We start from the raw sequence: 23,931 nt of genomic DNA, 5'->3' as shown, positions 1-23,931 counted from the left end.
TAGAACGACCTTGCTGGACCTTCTACCAGGATGTGTTTCACAGTGGTCACCACAGATAGATATTATCATAAACGGTGTTTCCAGATGCCCTGGGTGTCCGTGTGCGTGTCTTGAGCCCCCGAGGGCCAGGGCTGGTCACCCCCAAGGTGGCAGCGCGCCTTCCAGGGGACATCTCAGGAGGGCCTGTAGAGAGGGCAGTGGATGGGCTTCTGGAGGCAGGTGCACGGGCGGGGCCTGGCCGCTCAGAAGTCCCAGCAAATCCAAGTCCATGTCTGCAGCGTGAGCCGCTCACATCTTGTGGAGCAGGTGCGCTGGAGATAGTAAGTGCCGCTGTGGTGAAATTACCCAGCGCTCCGATGCAGTGGGCAGTGCACTGGACCTGCTGTTTCAGGATAAAGCCTGAGCTTCTGCTTAGCTGGTGTGGTGTATACTTTGCCAAAGAATCTTATGTGCAAGTAACAGTTCTCACCAAAGCTGGAAAGGTCTGTTGGTTTGCTTATAAATTAATTAATTAATTAATTAATTTTATTGGCTGTGTTGGGTCTTTTTTTTTTTTTTGCTGTGCGTGGGCTTTCTTTAGTTGTGGTGAGTGGGGGCTGCTCTTCGTTGGGGTGCGCGGGCTCCTCATTGCCGTGGCTTCTCTTGTTGTGGAGCACGGGCTCTAGGCACGTGAGCTTCAGTAGTTGCAGCACATGGGCTCAATAGTTGTGACTCACGGGCTCTAAAGTGCAGGCTCAATAGTTGTGGCGCACGGGCTTAGTTGCTCCGCGGCATGTGGGATCTTCCCGGGGCAGGGATCGAACCCATGTCTCCTGCATTAGCAGGCGGATTCTTAACCACTGCGCCACCTAGGAAGCCCTGTTTGTTTTTGAGGAGGTTTTCAGTATCATTCGCAGGAGAACCTCTTGCTTTTTTGTTTTTTGTTTATTTATTTATTTATTTATTTTATTTATTGGCTGCGTTGGGTCTTCATTACTGCACAAGGGCTTTCTCTATTTGCTGCGAGCGGGGGCTACTCTTCATTGTGGTGTACAGGCCCCTCATTGTAGTGGCTTCTCTTGTTGTGGAGCGCGGACCTTAGGCACGTGGGCTTCAATAGTTGCAGCACTTGGGCTCAATAGTTGTGGCTCACGGGCTCTAAAGCGCAGGCACAATAGTTGTGGCGCACAGGGTTGGTTGCTCCATGGCATGTGGAATCTTCCCAGAGCAGGGCTCAAACCCATGTCCCCTACATTGGCAGGCGGATTCTTAACCACTGTTTCACCTAGAACCTCTTGTTTTGATGTTGAGCAGTTTCCCCAGAGTGGGGTCTGGCATCTCCCTGTGCAGGCAGCCAGGCCTGAGGAGGCCTCCGTGCAGGGAGAGGTCCGCTCCAGCCTGTCTGCACAGCCTGCCTGCAGTTTCTTATTTACTGTTTTTGTTTGCTGGAAAGGCATATTCAGATTATGGTGATGGAAAGTCTTAGTAGATAACCATCCCACCCATTCATTTTCCTCCTGAAATGCGCCGAGGAGGAGATTTTGAATGCATAGATCTTTTCTGAATTTAGACCTGAAATCTCAACTCGCTGAAGAAAGTACATCTTGTGTGTCTTAGGTCTGTATGCATTAGAACTACTTGTCATCTCAATGAGACAACAGAAAACTGAAGACTATGTTTTCAAGAAGGGTTTCGGGGAAGGCTGTGTGTTGATTTCAGACTAATTTTTTGTTTGTTTTGTTTTAGACTTTCTTTTCTTTTCTTTTTTTTGAAGTGTAGTTGATGTACAATGTTGTGCCAATCTCTGCTGTACAGCAAAGTGACTCAATCATACGTATATATATACACACACATTATTTTATTTAATATTCTTTTACATTATGGTTTATCCCAGGAGATTGGCTATAGTTCCCTGTACTCTACAGTAGGACCTTGTTGTGTATCCATCATAAATGTAATAGTTTGCATCTACCAACCCCAAACTCTGAGACCATCCCCCCCACCCTGGGCAACCACAGGTCTGATCTTTGTGGATTTCAGACTAGTTTTGATACACAGAATCAAACCTGTGGCAGAGAACTTGCGCTTGAGAAAAGCATGCTGCTGGTTGTGAGTCACGGGGGGAATGTCTCCATGAAGCCCTGTACCCGGTGAGAGCTCGGTGGGGGAGAATGGGTGGAGTCAGACCCTGATGGATTCATAGGGTGGAGGAAAGTGATGCGAGAGAGTGAGAAAGCCCAGAAAATGGGAGGCAAGTAGGCACTCTGTTTGATGGACCGGTTTGAGAATGTCAGTTAATCAAGAGTGAATTCAATACATAGTTATTCAAAAACAGAATATTCAGGTTCAAATAGCTTAGGCCTAATAGGAAGGATTTTGTTAATTCGGTGGCTTTGGACACTCAGCGAAATCAGTCATTTGTACGCGGGAATCATGTCCAGCATTCAAAACTGGGGCCGGGAGGGTGGACGTCTGGTCCCCTCAGCGTCTTCCTGGGACATCCCCTCACTTCCTTCGTCCCGTGCTCAGGCCCAAGTCCTTGTTTCCTTTTTATTCTGCTCTTTACTCGTTTCTCGTGGGTGAGAACCTGTGGGGGCAGCGTCCTGGTGGCGGCTTCTACTGTGAGGTGAGCTTGTCACGTTTAGACTGGCCTGGCACCGAGTAGGGTGACGCGGGGCGTGGCTGCTGGAGGACTAGCCCCCAGGGGCGTGGTTTTCCTGGGGTGGGGTGTGTTTGGTTTTCCTTTTTCCCCTTCATGTACATACCTGACTTGCCTGGTTTTTCGCTTACAATTTCTTACTCTGAAGTGTTCCACTCCTCTCTGATGTCAGCTGTCGCCCAGTTTTCTGGCGCCTTAAGTGCATAATTGCTGCATGGCTGTCTTGCTCCTGTAACACCCTGGCGGGGGATCCCCACGGAGGGACGTCCCCTCGCAGGGACGGGGGTTTTGCTGGGACACTCGTCTGTCCTGAGACAGATAAGCATGTGCAGAGCGGGTGTGGTGGCTGCTAAGAGAGTGGCCAGGCTGCGAGACTCAGACAAGCACAGTGTTTCCATCGGCTAATTTGGTGCCAGGAAAACATCTTTATCCCAGTGCTAGTAGAGCCCAGGTCCCGCTGCTCCCCGCCTCCAATCCCTGGCTCCGGAAATGCTTGGTACCCGTCACATGCAGGGCTCCACACACAGAGAGAATGCCTTTCTAAATCTCCACATGTGACCGATCTGCTGAACATGTCCTGGGGAGGGCCTCCTGTGTGGTGCCGTTCCTGCAGCACAGAAGAGCCTGTGGTGTCCCTGCCCCCTGTGGGGAGAGAGCCTGGGACAAGGTGCCTGTAACATGAAGACGCCAGCAGTGACTCAGCAGAGCCGGGATGACGCCTGGGCTCCCCGGGACTGGCTGCTTGTTTCAAGAGGGCTCCAGATTCTCAAAAAAAATCTCAGTGGGCTTCACGTAAATAGTAAGCATGTGCCCAACAGGACATAGATACACTTGGAGGATTGGTTGTAGAATTCAACCAAAAAAGTCACAGCTGGGAAAAGATTGTTTTGAGGACATTGACACCTGGCTCAGGAATTGGAGCATTCAGAAAATGGCTCTGTCCTCTTATGAAGGATACGTACCACAAAGCTTATCTTGATTTTTACCAAAGAAAATATGTTTTCTTCATGTATCATGTTAAAAACTTACTTTGTAATAATTATGTTTGTAACTGGAGCAAAAGCCTTTGTTAGGAGGTTATCTTGGTTTTTTAAAGAGAGAAAAAGACAGTGGATCTTGGGCTGAATTATAAAAACATGAAGAGTTTGAAAGGGTTTAAAAACAAAATGTGGATGGGAATCCCTTGTTCTAAGTAAGACAGAATGTAAGGGAAGGGGATTTTTGTTTTTTTAATTATCATCATTATTCCATGTTTTGTTTTGACTTTTATAAATACGCATGTGTTTTTTATATTACATATTTCTTTACGTGATTATTAATATCTATAAAAATTTAAGTTGCCCTTTTTCCCCCCTTGAGAATATAGTATTTGAGTTCAGATTCCACAGTGTCTTTGTTCTGTATATCCCCCATACTTTTTAGTTCAAAGCTAGGCAGTAGGAAAACTATGTTTCTGTTCATAATATTTCGTATTTGGATTGAATCAGATGCTGATTTTGTACATGAGATTTGAAAGAAAAATTTTTTAGAACTGGTAAGAATATACAAGCATTATTTCTTTGATGTGGATCAGAATATTTTAAGACAAATATTTCTGCCTCAGAACTTTGTTTCTTCATTAATTTAAGGCAAACTTGGCCCATGTCACCCATCAATTGGGACTCTTTTCCTTCAGCTCATTTTGGACAGAGTCATCCAACTTGTGATCGTAAAAGGAGCTGGAATTCCTGTTCTCCCCACACTGGAGGGTGGTCCCCAGGGTCTGGAGCAGGCGTTTACGGCGCTGGTTTCACGGGTGGTCGTCAGGGTCAGCTCGCACGCCGTCCTGTGTCCCCCTTCAGACTCAGGCTCACCCAGACGCAGGCCCCTGGGGTTCATGCTGGGTTTGAGTCCTCGGGGACTGGTGTGCAGCCAGGTGGAGAGGCTGTTGAACAGGGAGAAGCCCCAACCTGGGGCCGCCCCCGGGGCTGGGGTGTCCTGGGCCGTCAGCAGGGTGCCCTCCAGTCTGCGTTCCAGGTTCACTGTTGCTATGGGCCATTTTTACCAAACTTTTACTGGATTCCGGTGTTCCAATAATAATTGCCCTAAATGTAACTATAGTAGTTTATCTGTAGATTAAGTAAGAGGTGGGGGTGCCTTTCTGTTATGATTACGGCTATTTATACAAGTAGATTTTTTTAAAGAAGAAACATGTTGTTCAGAGTGAATAACTCATTTATTCCTTTTGTTTTCAGGCTGTTGAAAATCTTTGTTCTCACAAAGTTTCCCCAATGCTCTACCAGCAGCTGCGCCAGGTCTGTGAAGGCCACGTCCAAGCACAAATCCTTCAGTTTAGAGAATATCCTTTTTCTGGCTTGTGAAGTTCCTATTCATTCCCTACATCTTTTGAAAGTGAACATTAATAGGATAAAGAACTAATAGTATCCTTAATACTAAAACAAAAGCTTTTAAAATTCTCTTTTATTTATAGAAACAAAACCTTACGTTTGTATCATACAACCCAACGTAACAGATTTTTTAAAGTGTCATTTTTACCATTTAAATTAATTGGCTGATCTGATTAAAGTGAGAGTGCCCATTTATCAAGTCTGCTTTGAAGTATTTAAGAAAAGGTCTGAAAAAATATCTTAAAGTTTGAGTTCTGTTATTCTTTATTCTTGTTTTTTAGAAAAAGTGTTAGTTTTCTGTGATTTGTCATCAGTTCCCACAACCTTGGCAGCGTGAAACGGCCCCCGGCTGTTGGCCCACGCCCTGCAGGTCGGGGGGCACGGTGCGCTCGGCGGCCGGCCCACATCACGCCTGACGAAGCCCTGCCCCGGGCGGGCCTCCTGGCCGCAGCCCCCGGGCCTCCCGGCGCCTGGGGTTGGCTGGCTGGCTGGCTTGAGCCTGTGTGGTCAGGGCGCTGCCGAGGCGGCCCCTGGCGTGTGTGCGTGTGGCCCGAGCTTTCTCAGGCCGCGGCTGCGGGAGGCCTCGTAACAGCTCCTGCAGGACAGCTTGTTAACCGGTCCGCTGTGTGTGTATGTTATGAGTGGGCCTCGAGAACGTGAGGGAGGTGTTTGGCCGGGACCCCTGAGGCTGTGGGTCCCTGTGCGGGGGTCTCCTACCCCTAGCAGCCCTGCCCCGCCAGACCTCCCGCCACTGACAACCCCAGCGCCTCCCGATTTCACACGTCAGAAACAGGCTGGTGTGTGTTTTCTCCTCTCTCCGTGCTAAGAATGTTCCGTGTAGCCTCGCGGCCGCGCTGAGCAGTACACCTGCTGCACATGCAGAGGCTGAGGCCCAGGAGGCCGCGCCCTGGCCTCCCAGGGCTGCCTGCGCACCAGTCCACGGGGGGTGGGGCCGGTGCACCACGCAGCTGGGTGTGAGGGTGCGCTGTGGACCGTAGGCAGTGTAGACGTCGTGACCATGGGACTTCGATGAACCTGTGCAGGCGGCACCCGGGCGCTTTGCGAGCTTTCCTCTAAGAGCCCGCACCCAGGTGTCTTTTCCTGTAGACAGCATCCTGAGAGTTGGGCTAAAAGGGTTCGTGCACAGATGAGACGTGATATCAGTCTCTGTGAGACCAGAAGTGACAGCTGACCCTCAGTCGTTGTCCTCTGCCCGCCTGTCTGTCCCCCAGTGCTGTTAATAGTGGACTGGCTTCCTCACCCCCAGAACAGCATCTCCAGAGCTGCCCTTTGGGGCAGGGCCCTTGTTCAGCTCCCCAGACCAGGAAGCCTCAGCAGGCAGGGCTGTAGGCCTCCTGGCCGTGGAGTGAAAGGGAAGCGGAAAGGGGGCAGGAAGAGATGGAGGCAGGTGAGTGCAGGCGGGTTCATCCCAGGTAGGCAGGGAGACATGAAGACTGGAAAACCACGTGTGGTTTCTGAGCTTCCGGTCTTTCAGTATTCTGATTACTGAACAGTGTGCAGTACCCTGAGGCAAAGAGAGCCGAAATTAAGGTGTAAAAATTGCAATAAATAAATTGGCTGATGTTTGTAAAGTTTTCCTTAGCAGGTCTGCACAGACTCACTAGATAGTGTTTTATTTTTGAAGAAGATTAACACGTGCTGGCAGGATCACTGCAGACAAATGGTAAGCTTGCCGCCGCCGGCCATGGTGGCGCTGCCTTCCTGAGCAGTGCTCTCCCTGGGCCGGCTCAGTGCACACAGCCTCTTGGGCGTCTCCTCCCGCCTCCGGCTCAGCTGGGGTTACGTGCCCTCTTTCCATCCAGCTGTGGTGTTTGTTTTTCTTTTTAACAAAAGCATGGCCTCTTCCATCTTCCGTCCCCTGCGAGGAAGGTGGGGCATGGTCGTGAGCTGGGACGGGGAGTCCAGGGAGCGGGACAGCAGGGTAGAGAAGGCTGGGCGGGTCTGCCCTTGTGGGTGGGGCTGGCTGCGGGCGTGGCCATCGGGCTGACCGCACAGGTGACTCCTGCTGCCTGTGATTCCTGCTGGCCTCAGTCTGTGCCTGAGAGGCGAGCCTGAGTTCCAGGACGTCACTGGCTAGACAGCCAGGCTTAGCCTTCGTGGACACGCTGGTGCTAACCTGACTCGACGAGTCTTCTGGGTGAAAGGTAGTATCAGCTGCTTTGCTAGGTGGGCTGGATCCTCGTTTCCTGACTGAGGTGAGCAGGCGACGGGCCTGGCACCGGGGACGTGGGGACAGCTGGCCGTGTCGGGAGGCCTCCCTGCGTGTGTAAGCCGGGGGGTCCCTGAGAGAGAGCCTGGGCCGCTGCCCTCCACGGGAGCCTGGCCCAGAGCCTCACGCCAGCGTCACGCGCAGGAAGGCACGAAAGAGCCCACCTAGAGCATCTCCCAGGCTGAGGAGACTGACCACATCAGTCAGGAAATGACTGAATTCCAGCGGTGTCGTGGAGGCTAAGTGCTGTAAAATCCCTCCAGTCAGGTTTTCTGGATAAAAGAGATGACACCAAGGGGAACATTTAAATTCGGGGAAAAATCAGTCAGAGGGTCTTGCTGGTAAACACCTCCTCCCCGAGAAGCCGCCGAGGTAGAGCCGCGGCAGCCGGCGTGGTGAGAGACGGAGAGCCGCGCTCGCGAGCGTTTGCTGGGGAGGTACGTGAGTCAGGTTCTCCTCTGCCTTCCAGATCATGGTCCGAAGCATCTTCCTGTTTCTGGACCGCACGTACGTGCTTCAGAACTCCATGCTTCCCTCCATCTGGTGAGTGTGCGCGTCCCCACTGGGCGTCCCCAGCCCCGAGTGTCTGTCACCGTGGGGGGCGGCCGCACGCTCTCCTGCTGGCACGGAGGCACCCTGTGAAGCCCGTGTCTGTGCACCTCTGCTCCGGGGAAGGCTGGGGGCTCAGGCACTCTGGTGGTGCCTTCCGGTGCTCTGTTGACTGGCCGGGCGCAGGGCCCCCGGCTTCCATCGGCTCGGCGCGGGTGGCCTTCGAGGGGCAGCGTGAGTCGGGAACCCTGTGCCCATGTTGCCCTGGGTGCCTGGTCACGGACTCCCAGCGCCGGCCCCGAGCAGCTCAGCCCGAGTGGCAGAGCCAGTCCCTGGTCTCGCGCTCGGTGCTCCTGGCCCGTACCCGTGTGGACGTTCACTCCTGACTCAGGATGCTGTGCCCGCTCACCCCCTCCGAAGCCCGTTCTGTAAACGCGCTTCCTTTTCTAGCTTCCTGGCCGTCCGTTCACTATGACCCGAGGCAGTGTGATTTCTCCCTTTACCACAGGGAAACTGCTTTATCTTTGTTCCCTGTAACCCAGGCATCGGGGCAGCTGGGCCCTCTCTCCCCTCCTTAACTCTGCATCCCCGCACTCCTCTCCTCTCTACCCTGACTCCTGCACGTCTCCTACGAGACACCCGTGCACGTCTGCAGGGAAGGTTGTTCCTCAGAGAGACAGTCCGTTTGGAAAAGCTGATGATGATGGCAGATCACAGAGCTCCTCCGTGCAGGGCTCTGTGCTGAGGGCGTCAGCACCTCCTGATGGACCTAATCCATAGCACAGCTCTATGAGGGGTGACTATCCTGCAGATGCAGAAACTGAGGCAGAGAGATTTCAGGGCGCTTGCTGTGCCCGGGTTGTCAGGCTACATAGTCTGAGCTCGTTTCTAAACACAGTTGTAACGCGCTCCTGCTGTGTGAACTGTAGGTGTTGCCTGTAGCATGAACCCTGCCAGCCCATCCGCTGCAACAGGCGGGGAAGCGAGTGCAGGTGCAGGATGCAGGGAACGCCGTGAGGGGCCTGCGGGGGCCCTGGCCTGAGCTTGGCGGAGTTGGCGGAGCCGTCCGCTAGCTGAGACAGGAGGAGGTGGGGGGAGGAAGCCCGCCGGGCCCAGCAGGAGGGGGAAGCTGGTGGCACTTCCGACGGCTGCGTTGGCGCTGCAGAGCCTCAAACTGCAAGTTCACTTTGGGAAGGAGATTGCTGCGGCCGCAGCTGACTTTCCTCCTGGCTCCTCAGGCAGCGGGCTGCAGACGTGTGGTGGACTCTGGTTTGCATCCTCGATTCTGTTGTCCTGCAGCAAGGACCAAACAGAGGAGCACCTGGAGGGCGGGCACTTGGGGACACTGAGGGCTGGGGGCGGGGCCTAGGCAGGACAGCAGGAATCCACTGACCCAGGCAGGACACAGGCAGCCTCGACGAGGAGAGAAACACAAGGCACGCAGGCTGTCAACAGTGAAGATGAAAAGAAAGGAGCTTCTGACACCTGGACCAGAGAGTTATCACATCACAAGTCCGGGGGTGACCTTCGTGGTGTAGCTGGAGCTTCACCCGAAACTTCTAAAAAGTGAAACTAAAATGTAGTCTCGTTTTCTCTGTTTGCACAGGGATATGGGACTAGAGCTATTCAGAAACCACATTATCAGTGATAAAATGGTCCAGACGAAGACCATCGACGGCATCCTGCTGCTGATCGAGCGGGAGCGGGGCGGGGAGGCCGTGGACCGGAGCCTGCTGCGCAGCCTGCTGGGCATGCTGTCCGACCTGCAGGTGCGCCCCGCGGGGCCTCGCCGCTCCTGGGGCACCCCGGGCCCCGCCCAGCCGCGGACACCCTGGTGGCGCGCTGCTGACACCGTGAAAGGATTGGTTGAAAATATGGGAGTTGTTTTACGCCTCTGGGAGGGGAGCGTCCCGGCAGCGCGGCGCAGCGCTCCGGGAGGCGGGCTCCGGGCAGAGCCGGGGGCCGGGCGGGCACAGGCTGCGCGTCGTGTGGCGCAGGTCACGGCAGCCACGCACCGTCAACGTTGGGGTACGTCAGCCCTTCAGACTGAGAGTCAGGTTTCTTCACTGTAGTTGGTCAGTAACTCTGCTCGTTTTTTAGGTGTATAAAGATTCATTTGAACTGAAATTTTTGGAAGAAACTAATTGTTTATATGCTGCAGAAGGCCAGAGGTTAATGCAAGAAAGAGAGGTAAGACAGCGAAATGTTTCTGGATTGCGTTATTTCATTTTCATAGGGGTGTGCCTAAGTGTGATTTCCAGATGTTTGTCTTCACACCTTCAGACATCTTACTGAAAATCTGAAAGCTAGAATCTAGTTTAAATTCCTAGTAATGAGCTTCTTTGTTAGTGTATTAAGGGCTTAATTTTTTCCCCTGATTTAGAAACCCTTCTGTGCCCCCCCCACCCCCCTCCGTGAAATAGCTTCTAAAATAAAGGAACTCAAGCTGAAACAAGAGGATAGAAGGTAATTCTTAAATATGAAAGTTAAATCTGACGTGTTAAAATGTCTCTTTGGTGTGAGACATTGAAAAAATTACCCAGAACGCCGTGGGAAAAACACGTAGCAGTAACAAGAACCCCACAGACTTGCTAGCCAGCTTCTGGGGTGTTAGAGCCCAGCCCGGAAGGAAGCCGCTCAGGACCGGCACGGGAGGGGAAGACAGTTCACGTCGGGGACCAGCTGGCTGCCGCCCTGCGGTCAGAGCCTCCGGGACCCCCATCGTGGGGCCTGTGCCCTGGGAACACGGGGTACGCGTTGAGACCTCCCGCGGCCACTCTGCGTGGGGCCTCAGACGAACAGGCTGTTGATGGGCGTTTGCTGACCCTGCGAGCACAGGCCGAGGGCGCTGGGACCTGTCCGCGGGCCTCAGGGACCGTGCCGTGCTGCCTGCCCTCGTTGCAGAGGCTGCCTCGGGTCTCCAGGATCGGGTTGAAGGAAACTTCCTGCCGTGTGTCCACCTCCCTGACGTCACCACTCCCACTCCCACTAGTCTGCGTTAAAATTTGACTTGAACGTACATGTTGCTTTTTTTTTTTTTTTTTTTTAATAAGGAAAACAATATTTCAGCTTCTTGGGTAACATGAAGAAAGTTTTTTGTTGCTGATGTGTTTACATGTTGTGTTTGGAAGGTTCCGGAATATCTGAACCATGTGAGTAAACGCCTGGAGGAGGAGGGTGACCGTGTGATCACGTACCTGGACCACAGCACACAGTGAGTGCCTCTCCGGAGCTCCGCCCCCTGAGCCACACGGTGTACGCGCTGCTCTCTGAGCCCAGACCTAGTGTTGCTCCTCGAACGCGTTGCTTACTGTCTGTGCTTATTCAGCACTTGTGAGTCACACCGGCTAGTGGCCCGTCATGAGTTATTGTCCGAAGGGAGTGATTCAGGCTGAGGTAGTTGCTATCTTTTTGTAGACAGTTTATAATTTATGTTATCAATGTATAATAAATTTACAGAAATTTATGATAATGGGATATCACTGACTATAGGCAATTTTGGTTATAGAGTTTTGTTGGGTATCTGATACAGCTGTAATTTTTACTTATGGTACTCAGTGACATTATTGTCTCTTTTCATGTAATTTTTTCTTTTTCCTCTAAACCTGGGGTCAGTGAGCAGCTAGGGAAAAGTACAGGGGCAAGTTCTGTGAATGTCTGTGTCAAGCACATAATATTTATTCAGGTGAGGAAGATCAGAGCAGAAACGTGGGAGACAGAAAAGAGATGTTTTTAAGAGGGACAGTGCTAAAATGTGCAGAACATCGTGACTCACAGGTGGGGAGGGGCTAGGCAGGATGAGAGAAAGGGACAGGATGTGACAACGTGAGAACGTGGAAGATAGAAGGTCACGGAGCAGAGGTCAGGCTGCTCTCAGACACCTGGAGCTGGAGAGGCCATGGGGATCTCAGGTGCAGGGCAGGCTGAAGCAGGGTCCCCCTGGGCGTGGGAGAGTGCCGGGAGATGGAGGAGACTGTGGGGCGTCTGGTGGGACCCTCCACCCTCGGCCCGTGGCTCTGGACGTAGCACCGCCTTCTTCATGCCCTCCTGTGTGTAGCTGTGTTACGAGCACCTCCCCCCCCAGTCTTGCTGAGAAGAGTCTGAGTTGCGCGGAGACAAGGGTGGTTCCCCTCTGGGCTAGGATTTCGAGGAGCACTGCCTGAGGTGGCTTCTGTGGTCCTGGGTGATGCAAAGGACCCAGAGTAAAACACAGTTTTCAAAGCAAGGAGGGGAGACGGCAGGTGAGCGAGCGCAGCATCCTGGGGGCTGGGCTCCAGGCGCCCCGACAGCCCCGCCCTCGCGTGCCCCCACCTCGGAGCCCGCCTGGCTGCCGCGCCTCTCCCGGGGGTGGCCGTGAGGTTCACGTGAGATGGTGCGGTGAGAAGTTCCTCAGAACAGAGGCTGAGATGAGTACTCCCGGGCGTGAAGCAGGGGCTCTGATCTCCTGGGAGAGCCGACTGAGCAGTGGGGGATGGCCCCGGGGGAGGGGCTGTGAGTCCCGTGGGACTTTCTCGCAGCCTCTAGGAGAAGTTGGAGTTTGATGAGTGATCCTGGGAGAAGACAGGCGGAGAGAAGTGAGGGCAGAGGGACCTGGGCGGGGCAGGGGCGGGGGTTGAGGACAGCAGCTTGGGTGGCACACAGACGTGAGGCGGACTGACCGGAGCGTGAGGGCGGCTTGTGGTCCGCTCCGTGGGCCCTGGTCCTCAGGGCAGCGGGCGAGGGCGCCCCGTGCGCTGCGGCCCTCTCCCTGGGTGTGCTCGGCGATGGCGGGGGCACGTGCTGCCGCGGGCGCAGCTGTGTGGACCGTGGTCCCCGTCCTTTGCGGCCGACAGCGTCTCCCCTGCACTCCTTTCCTGACGCTCCCCTGTTCACTCCCCCAGGAAGCCCCTGATCGCCTGTGTGGAGAAACAGCTGCTGGGAGAACACTTAACCGCGATTCTGCAGAAAGGTGGGTTTCCCTCTCCCGTGTCACCGCACCGAGTGCTGGGGGCAGCTCCGCAACAACGCGAGGACGTTTATCTTTGTGACAAGACAGTCACTAAAAATCACTGCAGATAACAGACACGAGCCCTCGAGGGGAAGTTGGTTACGAGCAGCAGTGACCCGAGTGTAGGAACCACGGTTTCGGCTAAAATCACATGCAACCCTGTTTGGGCTGAGAGGTTCCAAGAGCCCTCTGGCCACAGACGGCCTGGGCCGTGCGCACGGGCCCGTGCCGCCCGGGCGCTAACACGCAGGGGTAGACACACGCGGTCAGACAGGCTGCCGGCGCTGTGGTCCCGGGAAGCAAGCGGACCAGGCCTGCGTGGCGCGCGGCTAGCGGTGGGGTGCATCCGGCGCTGTTGGGGCTGCGGCGTTTTTACTCCTGATTGTAGAGAGCGCAGTCTAGCCTATCGCGCTTCAGCGCTCAGTGTTGCGTTTGATATCATTTACTGTATGTTTGAAAGTCATTTTGGAGCCACGGGATCTGTTTCAAGGCATTGGAAAGGTTACAGTCTAACTGCAGGAGGGCCCGAGAGGCCCCAGATGCGTCCACTTTGGGTTCTACTCTGCCAGATGGTAGTCTTGTTTCTAATGAGACACTCCCAGGTCAGCGAGTCCGTGTGTGCGGTCTTCAGACCTTTGCTGCCTTAGCAAAATAAGGGGGCTTCCGTGTCAGGAGGAGACAGGGGCCACACCTCCTGCAGTGCCCAGGAAACGAGACTCACCTGGTGGGCTGTGTCCCGGGGCCTTGCCCATGCAGGAGCCGGCCGACTCCTAGGTTTCCACAGGAACCACGTGTGGCACCAGCCGCGGCCCACCCTAGCTTTCGCTCACACCGCCTCCCTGCCCGCCGTGCCCAGCTAACGTTGCCGTGTGATCTCAGGGCTGGACCACCTGCTGGACGAGAACAGAGTGCCTGACCTCACTCGGATGTACCAGCTGTTCAGCCGCGTGCGGGGCGGCCAGCAGGCGCTGCTGCAGCACTGGAGCGAGTACATCAAGGTGCGTGGCCTTCCCGATGCTGCGAGGGGCCTGTCTTTGCTCCTTCAAGGGCCCTGGGGCTGTAGTCGCCCCGTCCTCCCGTGGCTCCCGTGCACACGGTTTTTAGGGAAGGACACCGTGCAGGTATAAAGACATTTAAAAGCTGCTATTTGGCCACGCGTCGTCAGTGTCAGTACTAGGTGACTTCTACACGCGTGATTTTCCAAAAGTTGTTTCTGTGACTTTGCTGTACAAACACCATCTCATGCCTTCGCTCAGTGGGAACTAAGACATGTTTTGGTATGTTAGCTGGGTGTGTTTGCTACTTTGTTTCCTAGAAATCTAGAATTTGTTACCTATGTGTGTAGTTGCATGTTTCTGCTTGTGTGCAAGTGTGTGCATGTGCGTATGGTTATAGAAAGGCAGCAGGAGGGATCTTTGGGGTGCTGGACTGTTTGGCGTAGATGGGCTGTGGGTGTTGATGACACACGCAGGTGTTCCCTGCATGGGTGACACAGGTGTTCCCTGCGCAGGTGAGGCACACACAGGTGAGTCGCAGGTGAAGGCTGCGACCTGTCTGGGTGATTCGGGTGGTTTGTGTCAAGGCCACTGTCCTGGCTGTGCTGCTGCTCGTGGTCTCCCACGTGTCACCATCAGGGAACAAGGCTCAGTGCACAAGGACATCGTCTCTGTTTCTACCGCACGTGAATCTGTAACTATCCCAGGAAAAATTCAACTGAGAATAAAGATAAAGGAACTCGTCAGGCCTGGAGTTGCATGTTGGTCTGCATGTGGACAGCTTGTACACACACCTACACACGTACACACACATCCCCAAGATCTCATGCAGCCATGTTGAGCTGAGACGCATGAGCAGCTCGCGCCTGGTCAGCACCGGAGCTGCACGTTAGACGGGCCAGCGGAGATGAGGGTTTTGCCCACCAGGGCTCCTGAGAGGACGGGGACAGGTGCTTGCTGGACACGAGAGTTCACCTTTGCCGTGTCCCGTGCAGCGGGAACGTGTGTGAACGCGGTTCTGCGTGTCCACCACCAGGCAGCAGTCACACTGGGGCAGCACAGTGTGTCCTTACGAAATAAAGCTGGCCAGTGCGTGTTCTGGCCTGACGTACATCATTTTGAAACCCTGTCGGTACGAAAGGGTGAAGAGTCAGTCCCTCCCACCCCCGCTGGTTGCGCCATGTCCCTCTCCAGGGGTCTTTGTGCCGTTTCGTTTGTACCTTTCACCAGTGAGCGCCTCCGCGTGCACCTTTGACGTGCAGCTGTGTGCGTGTGCTGTGAAGACGTGGCTCACGCTGAACAGCAGTTGTATTCGGCGTCTCTTCAGTTGGTGCTTGGTATCATCAAATAGTGAACTGTGGTTGTCACTTGCTGACTTTTAGTACTGTTTAAATAGCATTTTTTAGTTAAGAAATACAGGCTAAAAACCAGGTTCTAAACCACAGTTAGCAGTGAAGGAGAAAGAAGACTGCAGTCACGAAGTCCAGGTAGGTGTATCAGGTTCAGGGGATTCCTTGTGTTCAAGGAATTTGTAAGTAGAAGTTCTTTAAAAAGGAACAGGGGCGTCCCTGGTGGCGCAGTGCTTAAGAATCTGCCTGCCAATGCAGGGGACACGGGTTCCATCCCTGCTCCAGGAACACATGCCGTGGAGCAACTAAACCCGTGTGCCACAACTGCTGAGCCTGTGTGCCACAGCTACTGAAGCCCACGCACCTAGAGCCTGTGCTTCGCAATAAGAGAAGCCACCTCACTGTGAAGTCCACACACCACGACGAAGGGTAGCCCCCGCTCACCACAACTAGAGAAAGCCCACGTGCAGCAACGAAGACCCCAACACAGCCAATAAATAAATAAATAAATATTTTTTTAAAAAGCAACAGACATTTCCCCAGTAATTCATAAATTTTTCCAGATGTGGAATTGTAACCCTAAAGCATTAGTTGTGTATTTACTTACTTTTTAGGATGTGGACTAAGTTTGTGAAACTGTTGAAATTATTTCGTGTTTGAGATCATTGTTTAAAATCATGATTGTTTCATAGCTGGAGAAAAGTGTCAGAAACATGTTGATGAGTTGGGTGTGCTTTTGCAGACTTTCGGGACAACGATCGTTATCAACCCTGAGAAGGATAAAGACATGGTGCAGGACCTGCTGGACCTGAAGGACCGTGTGGACCACGTGATAGAAGTGTGCTTCCAGCGGAACGAGAAGTTCATCCACCTCATGAAGGAGTCCTTTGAGACATTCATCAACAAGAGGCCAAACAAGCCCGCGGAGCTGATCGGTGGGAAAACATACCTCTCTGCGTGTTCTGAACATGGGGAAGGGAAGCAGAACTCAAGCAGATTTTTTTCCCCTGAAGCTCAAGCTCCTTATGGAGAGGGCGGGGAACATGCCTTAATAGGACAGGCCTTCTCAAAAACCACGTGTACAGATGTATGCTGGTATATGTATTAAATACACGTGTGAGTACCTGGCCTCTCCCTAAGGGAGGATGTGGTAGTGATGCGTGAAGAAGTGGAGCTCGACGTCCCAAGAGAGGGAGGGAGGTGAGGACTTGTCCTCTGCACTGCTCACAGCTCCAGGGCTGCTTTTGTAGAATGGGCCTGGATCTCCTGTCGATTCCCAGCTGGTCGTTTCTGCTCAGAAGTTGGGTTGGGGTTTGTTCTGTGTGAGTGTCACGAGGACAGCTGTCAAGCTCTGCGTGATGCTTAACGGGAGATCTGCTCCGCCACCCTCTTTGTGCCCGCCAGTCGGTGGTCAAACATGGTAAAACGGAACGGCATCTCCGAAGATACCACATCTTAAGATGAAACTGCTTTAAATGATCACTTTACGTAACGATTTCATGATAATATCAAAATATATTTCAGGACTCAGATTCTCATTAGTGAGTTTTTTTGGGGTCTTTTTTGTTTGTTTTTTGAGATTGACAGGAGGCAAAGGGCAGGGCAGGTGTGGTGCAGAACTGGGTGGGCTCTGTTCTGGGTTGTTGGAGATGTGTGGCGGGAATGTGGAGTTCCCTGTTCAAGTGTCCACGTTCGTGTATGTCCATAGTGTTTCATAAGGAGAGGATGATAAGGGGAAACGCTAACAAGAGCAATGAGAGGAGAAGGTCAGAGGCAATTTCGTTTGGCCTCTGTGCCACTTTGCGGACTGTGGTTTCTCTGAAGGTGTTTGCAGACTCTTGGGAGCTTGAGTTCTCCCTCCCTTAAGCCAGGTCCTGGTTGGTTCCTGTATCTCAGAAACAAGACGCACGAGCAGAGCCGCCCTGTCCCTGCATCGCCAGCCCTGAGAAAGGCGCTTTCTCTTAAGAAGGTCTGCCCCGGGTGTGTCACACCATGTCTTGAAGGCGGGGCGCTGCAGTGACTGGAGCAGCCGCGTGCCACGCGCCCCAGCGTGGGGTCGGGGTGTGTGTTCTCTGCACCTTGAAGGCACAGGCCTTAGAAAGTCAGGTGTTTGCCTTTTTGTCACATAATAATACATTTGGGAAAGGGTCCAGGGTGTTACTCTTCCGCTTCTGCTTGGAGAACTGCGAGATCTTCCTTTCTCTGTTTAGAATATGTGCTGTGTAAGGAATGCGCATTTTTCAAATGATTTAACCTCTTTAACCTTTTTTCATAATCAACAGCAAAGCACGTGGATTCAAAATTGAGAGCAGGTAACAAGGAAGCGACGGACGAGGAGCTGGAGAGGATCCTGGACAAGATCATGATCATCTTCCGGTTCATTCACGGTGGGCGGGGACAGGGGGGGTCTTCTGTGGAGACGCGGGAGGAGCCGGCCGGGTCCGGGTGGGTGCCGCGTGGGCCCTCGGCCGTTGAGGTGGACGCTCGCAGGGTGACTGTCGCACGTCTTTGCTGTCCTCCCGTGCGTGTAAATAGGTAAAGATGTCTTTGAAGCATTCTATAAGAAAGATTTGGCAAAAAGACTGCTTGTTGGGAAAAGCGCCTCCGTGGATGCTGAGAAGTCAATGTTGTCGAAGCTGAAGCACGGTAAGCGCGCGTGGGGGTGGGGGGCGCAGGGGCCCCGCCGGCCGCCTGCTCTCCCGGGATGCTCACCACCGTCCGCTTGTGTCCAGAGTGTGGGGCCGCGTTCACCAGCAAGCTGGAAGGCATGTTCAAGGACATGGAGCTCTCCAAGGACATCATGGTTCAGTTCAAGCAGGCATGTGGTGTTCTTTTCAAGTAAAACAGCTTTTAAAAAATACTCTTTTAAATTGTGATTATGTAAGTTACGTACATAAGTGTGCAAACTGTGTAAAATCCTTGTCCTTAAATGTTACCCTGTTAATGTCTCATATATTCAAAAAACTTAAATTCGAAGTGAAAATAATCCCTGGGAGTTCCCTGCAGCCCAGTGGTTAGGACTGCACTCATTCACTGCCGAGGGCCCAGGTTCTGTCCCTGGTCAGGGAACTGAGGTCCCACGAGCCGTGCAGTATGGCCAAAAAAAGAGAGAGAGAAAAAAAAGAAAAATAATTGCTAAAATTGTGTGCTAAAAATTTAACTTAAATGGATTTAAGTCAAACTCATGATCCCTTGTTTGGTACAAACTAAAGAAGAAAAATATTCCTAGTGACTTTAGAACAGGGTGCGTGACTTCAGTGGGTTATGTCCCAGGGACTAAAAGAAGTGAAAACAGAAGGTAAACTGTACTTTGGAAATGACACCGTTTACTTTTCAATACATTAATTCTTTTCGGTGATATTCTAAAGTAACCGTTCTGTCTTGATTCTGTTTTCAGTACATGCAGAACCAGAGTGACCCGGGCTCTATAGACCTGACGGTGAACATCCTCACCATGGGGTACTGGCCCACCTACACGCCCATGGACGTACACCTGACCCCAGAGGTGAGCGTCCGCGCCCAGGGCCGTGCGGTGCCGCACGGATGTGCCCTCTGCAAGGACCGTCCCGTCACTCACACGGGCAAAGCCCTGATTGTCCGTCGTCTCTGGAAGCAGCGTTCACAGGGGATGCTTTTTGTCTCCCTGTCCACCGGCTGCGCATCCAGAAGGCGGGGGCACAGGCGCTTTTTTAAAAAGTGGCTGCACGCGCGTGTGTGAAGCCGGAGGCGTCCTTGCTGGCTGTTCCGCCTGTTGTGGGTGGCGCCAGGGTCCCGCGAGGGGAAGGGGATGGTGCGTGTCGGCCGTCACTCTGGTTCCCTGGGGACGTGCGGGTGCCAGGGAGAACGCTGGGCCGGGGCACGGAGCAAGCACGGGAGGAAGCAGCGCACAGACCGCTGGTCAGGGCCCGGCTGGCGTGGGGCCAGGGCCTCCAGGAAGAGACAGTGGGCACGGGGCCCTCGACCCCGGGAGCCTGGGGCTGAAGTGCTGCGTCGTGGAGCCATTCTTCCTATTTCCAAGACAGTATCTTTTCTGGGATTTTCTTCTGTTTCCAACCACACTGGTCAGTTGCCTTTGTGGTCTTTTTCTCCTTTTTTCCCTTCCCCTCCATCCTGAATGCTCATGTTCTCAGGAAGGGCCCTCAGCTTCCTTCCCGTTGCGCACACACCCCTCTCAGCCTCCAGCCTGTGTGTCCGCGTGCCCCCCAGGACCCCCGTGGCCATCCCAGCCTCCGCACTCCCTCCCTGAATCTCCACCGGGTGGGAAGGCTCTGAGGCCCCGCCAGCGAGGGTGTTGTGTCCCCTCTCTCTAGACGGTCCCTGGCACCCCACACCCGCCCGGTTCTCTCGTGCTCCCGGGCCGGGTGTGACCCTCCCCGTGGACCCTCTTCTCCAGGAAACCGCCGCACCCCGTCTGTCCCCAGCTTGTTGACGCTTGTCACCTTCGCCAGAGGATGCCCCTCCCCTCCTCCCCCCACTTCCCTCCGCCCTGGGTGTGCCTCGCGCCTGGCGCTGCAGGTCTGTTCAGCTCTTGTATGAAGCCAGTTCAGGCTCCGAGGCATTTGCAGGAAGCGTTCAGGAGAGCGTGCCCAGGACCCTCCCCGCGCCCGCGTGTGCCCGCGTGTGCCCGTCAGCCTCTCCGTGGTGTGCGTGCTTTCCGGGCACGTGCGAGTAGGCTGCGAGATGGCTCCCACCCCTAGTACTTCAGGGGCTATTTCCTGGGACAGGAACCCGAGGACGCTGCCCCACGCAGAGAGCTGAGGAGCCCGTGCTGCTGCAAGCCCCCGCCTCACCGTATTCCCACTCTGCCCGCAGCCGTGTCTTCAGTCCCCTCAGCGGGGGCGGCCGCGCCCCCTCCCCTCCCCCACACCACGGCCCTGTGTGCACCGCCAGCGGCGCGCGCGCCCCAGCTTGCAGGTGGGCGGGCGCAGACCGTGGGGGGGCCGCACGCTGTCCTGTTGCCCCCGTTGGTGACGTTCCCTGGGCTCCCCTGGTGAAGGCGTCAGCCGGCGTGTCGTTATCGGGACCCTGCGGGGAGAATTCCAGGACGCTGTGAACCCTTCGTCCCCGTCAGACTCGCCCGCCTGGGTCTGTGCTCACCTTGGGGAGCGGTGACCCTGCTCTGGCTCCCGTGTCTCTGTGTAGGAGTCAGCGTCCTCTTCCAAGGAGAAGCCTTCCTCTCTACCCCTCCCCCGAATTTGCTGCTTTTTCCTCTGTCTCTGGCGCTGTGAACTCTGGGATTCTCACCTGTTTGATGCTGAGACGACCCCACCCTTGCCTTGTGGAGGCCCTTCCTGCTCCTGTGCTTCAGCACGAACCCCCCGCACTCTGGAGCACCTTGGTCTTCTAGCAGAAGGCGTCTGGGGCTTACCCAATACTTGTACTTGGTAAAACACACCCACGGTTTTGTGTCCAGTTCAGGGGCGGTAGTTTATGGGAAGGTGAGAATGTTTCATGATCCCAGACAGAAGCCGTGACCCGTTGTTCACTCACTCCCATCCCCCGCCCCCCTACACACTGCCCCAGTCCCGCGGGCCTAGGCAACCCCTGGTCCAGGTGTCCTGGACGTTTCCTATAAAGGGGGCGTGCGCTGCGGGGCCTTCGGGTGGGGCTTCTCACTGAGCGTCCCGGCCTCAGGGCGCATCCCCGCAGGCGCGTGCTGCAGAGCTCACGCCTTCTAAGCGGAGTGAGCCTCCCTCGGGCGCACGGAGCACATTCCTTCCTCCGTCCGTGCCATGAGCACGGGGGCCGCTTCCGCCTTCTGACGGCCCTGATGCTGCTGCGCGCGTGCGCGTGAGGCGTCTGGTCGCCTGTTGTCAGCTCTTTGGGGTCTGTCCCTAGGAGTGGAGTCACTGGCTCGTGTGATGATTGTTTAACTTTTTTTTTTTAAACTTGGATTATTCTCTACATATTATTTTGCAGCTTGGTTTTTTATTTTATTTTTATTGGCTGCATTGGGTCTTCGTTGCTGCGTGTGGGCTTTCTCTAACTGGCGAGCAGGGGCTACTCTTTGTTGTGGTGCATGGGCTTCTTGTTACGTGGCACAGGCTCTAGGCATGTGGGCTTCAGTAATTGTGGCACACGGGCTCAGTAGTTGTGGCTCGCGGGCTCTAAAACACAGTCTCAGTAGCTGTGGTGCACGGGCTTCGTTGCTCCGTGGCACGTGGGATCTTCCTGGACCAGGGATCCAACCCATGTCCCCTGCAGGCGGATTCTTAACCACTGCACCACCAAGGAAGTCCCCAGTAACTGTTTAACTTTTTGAAGAACTACCAGTGTCATCCACAGCAGCTACACCATCAGCAACGCACAGGGGTTCCAATTTCCACACATCTTCATCAACATTTATTACTTTTCCTTTGTTTATTATAGCCATTTTAGTGGGTGTGAATCAGTATCTCATTTTGGTTAGACTTGCTTTTCCCCATTGAATAATGATGTTGAGCATCTTTTGATGTGCTTATTGGCCATCTGTAGGTCTTCTGTGAAGAATTGTCTAAGTCCTTTGCCCACTTTCTAATTGTGTTTTCTGTCTGTTAAGTTGTGAGAGTTCCTTCTATGTTCCAGACAGTAGACCCTTCTCAGGTATGTGACTTGCAAATATCAACTGTGAGTTGTCTTTTTATTTTCCTGGTAGTGTCCTTTGCAAAGAAGTTTTTAATTTTGATGAAGTCCACTTAAGCTGTTTTTTTCTGTTGTTACTTGTACTTTTGGTCATATCTAAAAAACGACTGCCAAATCCAAGGCCATGAAAATCTGTGGCTGTGTTTTTTCTAAGAGCTTTGTGGCTCTAGCCCCTACATTTGGGTCTTTGATCTCCTCTGAGCTTGGGACGGCGACGGGCACGCAGTGAGCGCGGGGCCAGCCGCTGCCTCCCCTGTGTCATCGCTGTTATTTCCGCCGAGGAGTCCGTCTCCAGAAGATGATTTGAGGGGAGGTGTGCATTGGAAGGTCTGTCACACTGTGGACCTTTTCTCAGGTGTGAGGTGGTGCAGTAGACCTGTTTTCTAAAGAAGAGTCCTTGTCTGTTGGCTGTGTCCCGGAATACTTAGAAGTGCAGTGACATCACGTTACTGACGACAGGTGACGGGTCCGTGGAGTGACTGTGAGCCGAGTTTGGGAGCATGAACAGGAGGTGGCCAGGCGGCCCTGAGGCTGGCAGGCCGTCCCGACAGAGGTGCCCGCGTGGAGAGCAGCAGGCCCAGCCCCTTGGGCGTCCACTGCAGGGCAGCCCTGGTCCCGCCCCCTTTAGCTTCCTGTCCAGAGGGGGTGGTCCAGAGGGCATGGTGACGGTGCTGGTGGAGCAGCTCCGGGCCCGGCGGAGGGGGTGCAGGGCGAGGAGGTGCAGCGTGACGTGGGGGCAGCTTGGAAGGGCCGGGCCGGTGAGCACGGCGGCCGGGGAGCCTTCTCCAGGGCTGGGCCGTGGCGGGGGCGCTGGCGGGCGAGCGGAGTGCGAGCCGGGGGCTGCGCCGTGTGGGGGCCAGCGGAGACGGGGGTCCTCGTGTCGCGGGTTGCGGGTGCTGGGGGCAGGAGGAGGCTGCCGAGAGGGCTCCTCTCACCAGACGAAGCCAGGTGAGAGCCGTGGGCTTTGGCCGCAAGGACCGAGGGCGGGAGGGGCTGAGGACGCCTGCGGGGGCTCCGGAGGGAGGTGGCGGCCGCACGAGGGCCCCGAGCGGACGGGGCGGCTGCACCAGCGCAGAGCTGACTCCTCATTCAGCCGTGAACACCGGCCAGTGTGTGGCTCTTTAGGGTAGAGGCGTCTCGCGTAATTAAAGTCACTGTTTCCCTGTGCTTGACAGATGATTAAACTTCAGGAAGTATTTAAGACATTTTATCTTGGAAAGCACAGTGGTCGAAAGCTTCAGTGGCAAACGACGCTGGGGCACGCGGTGTTGAAGGCAGAGTTTAAGGAGGTAAGTCCCCTGTCTCTCACTTTTTTTCTGCTGTGTGTTAACGGAATGTGTCTTAATTGTGGTTGAGCTTGTGAGACCACGCGGCCCGTGTCCGCCGCGGGGGCCGGGCGAGTGGGGGGCGCCCGTGTCCGAGCCGCGGTGGAGGGAAGGTCACCGTAGGGCGGGCCACACGCCTTTGAGTGTGCGTCGGCGCCACGTCCGAGAAGATAGCAGGGACCTTAATCTAAAAATACTTCATTGCCCAAAAAGTGCTCAGCATTGTCCTTTCCCGCGGAGGGTTTGAAATATTGCGCGTCGCCACCGTGGAACGCAGGCACGTAGGAGCCGGCGCTGCCGGGAAGGGCGCGCACAGGCGCGCGGGCCTCGGGGCGCGGACGCGGCGCGCGCCTCCGCCAGCTCCCCGCGCTCAGGCCTGGGCGCCGAGCCTCCTGCTCCGCGCACGCGGGGCCCTCGGTGGCACCCGCGCCGCTGCTCGGGGGACGCCGCGAGCCCGTCCTGGTTCGGCGGCGCTTGCCAGAGAGCTCGCTCGCTGCGCTGGAAGGGATTTCAGGAGACGAGCTCGGCGCAGTCCTGAGCCGCTCTGTTCTTGCGTGATTAGTAACTTAGTTTCGCCTTATTTGGCGTCTGATGAGGGATTTCTAAGCGCCCCGCGCACGGGGTTTGCGAGCAACGTGGAGCCTCTTAGAAAGGCCCGCGCGTGTCCGCGGGGCCGCTCCCCACGGGGCCGCGCTTCTCTTTAAGGGGAAGAAGGAGTTCCAGGTGTCACTGCTGCAGACGCTCGTGCTGCTCATGTTCAACGAAGGCGACGGCTTCAGCCTGGAGGACGTCCGGGTGGCCACCGGCATAGGTGGGTGGCCGGCGGGGATGCGGGGGCGGGGATGCGGGG

The 23,931-nt window shown here is 54.8% G+C and overlaps 1 protein-coding gene across 3 annotated transcripts in view; it reads left to right on the top strand.

Annotated features, from left to right (window-relative positions):
- CUL4A (cullin 4A) overlaps positions 1 to 23,931 on the top strand; it is a 35,015-nt gene that overhangs the window by 5,670 nt on the left and 5,414 nt on the right. Inside the window, exons 3-17 of one of the 3 annotated variants that reach the window (XM_057707650.1) lie at positions 4,873 to 4,977; positions 6,641 to 6,709; positions 7,725 to 7,798; positions 9,411 to 9,573; positions 9,905 to 9,994; positions 10,936 to 11,018; positions 12,685 to 12,752; positions 13,671 to 13,789; positions 15,878 to 16,070; positions 17,418 to 17,522; positions 17,671 to 17,781; positions 17,868 to 17,953; positions 18,533 to 18,640; positions 22,932 to 23,045; positions 23,787 to 23,892. In XM_057707650.1, the coding sequence (XP_057563633.1) occupies positions 4,873 to 4,977; positions 6,641 to 6,709; positions 7,725 to 7,798; positions 9,411 to 9,573; positions 9,905 to 9,994; positions 10,936 to 11,018; positions 12,685 to 12,752; positions 13,671 to 13,789; positions 15,878 to 16,070; positions 17,418 to 17,522; positions 17,671 to 17,781; positions 17,868 to 17,953; positions 18,533 to 18,640; positions 22,932 to 23,045; positions 23,787 to 23,892 (1,594 nt within the window). Of the gene's footprint in view, positions 1 to 4,872; positions 4,978 to 5,041; positions 5,059 to 6,640; positions 6,710 to 7,724; positions 7,799 to 9,410; positions 9,574 to 9,904; positions 9,995 to 10,935; positions 11,019 to 12,684; positions 12,753 to 13,670; positions 13,790 to 15,877; positions 16,071 to 17,417; positions 17,523 to 17,670; positions 17,782 to 17,867; positions 17,954 to 18,532; positions 18,641 to 22,931; positions 23,046 to 23,786; positions 23,893 to 23,931 lie in introns of those variants that run through there. The other 2 variants (XM_057707652.1, XM_057707651.1) reach the window with 2 other exon arrangements.

This window comes from Hippopotamus amphibius, chromosome 14, assembly GCF_030028045.1.
Source record: "Hippopotamus amphibius kiboko isolate mHipAmp2 chromosome 14, mHipAmp2.hap2, whole genome shotgun sequence".
NCBI classification, from domain to species: domain Eukaryota; kingdom Metazoa; phylum Chordata; class Mammalia; order Artiodactyla; family Hippopotamidae; genus Hippopotamus; species Hippopotamus amphibius.
This window is presented reverse-complemented; position numbering and strand designations above follow the sequence as displayed.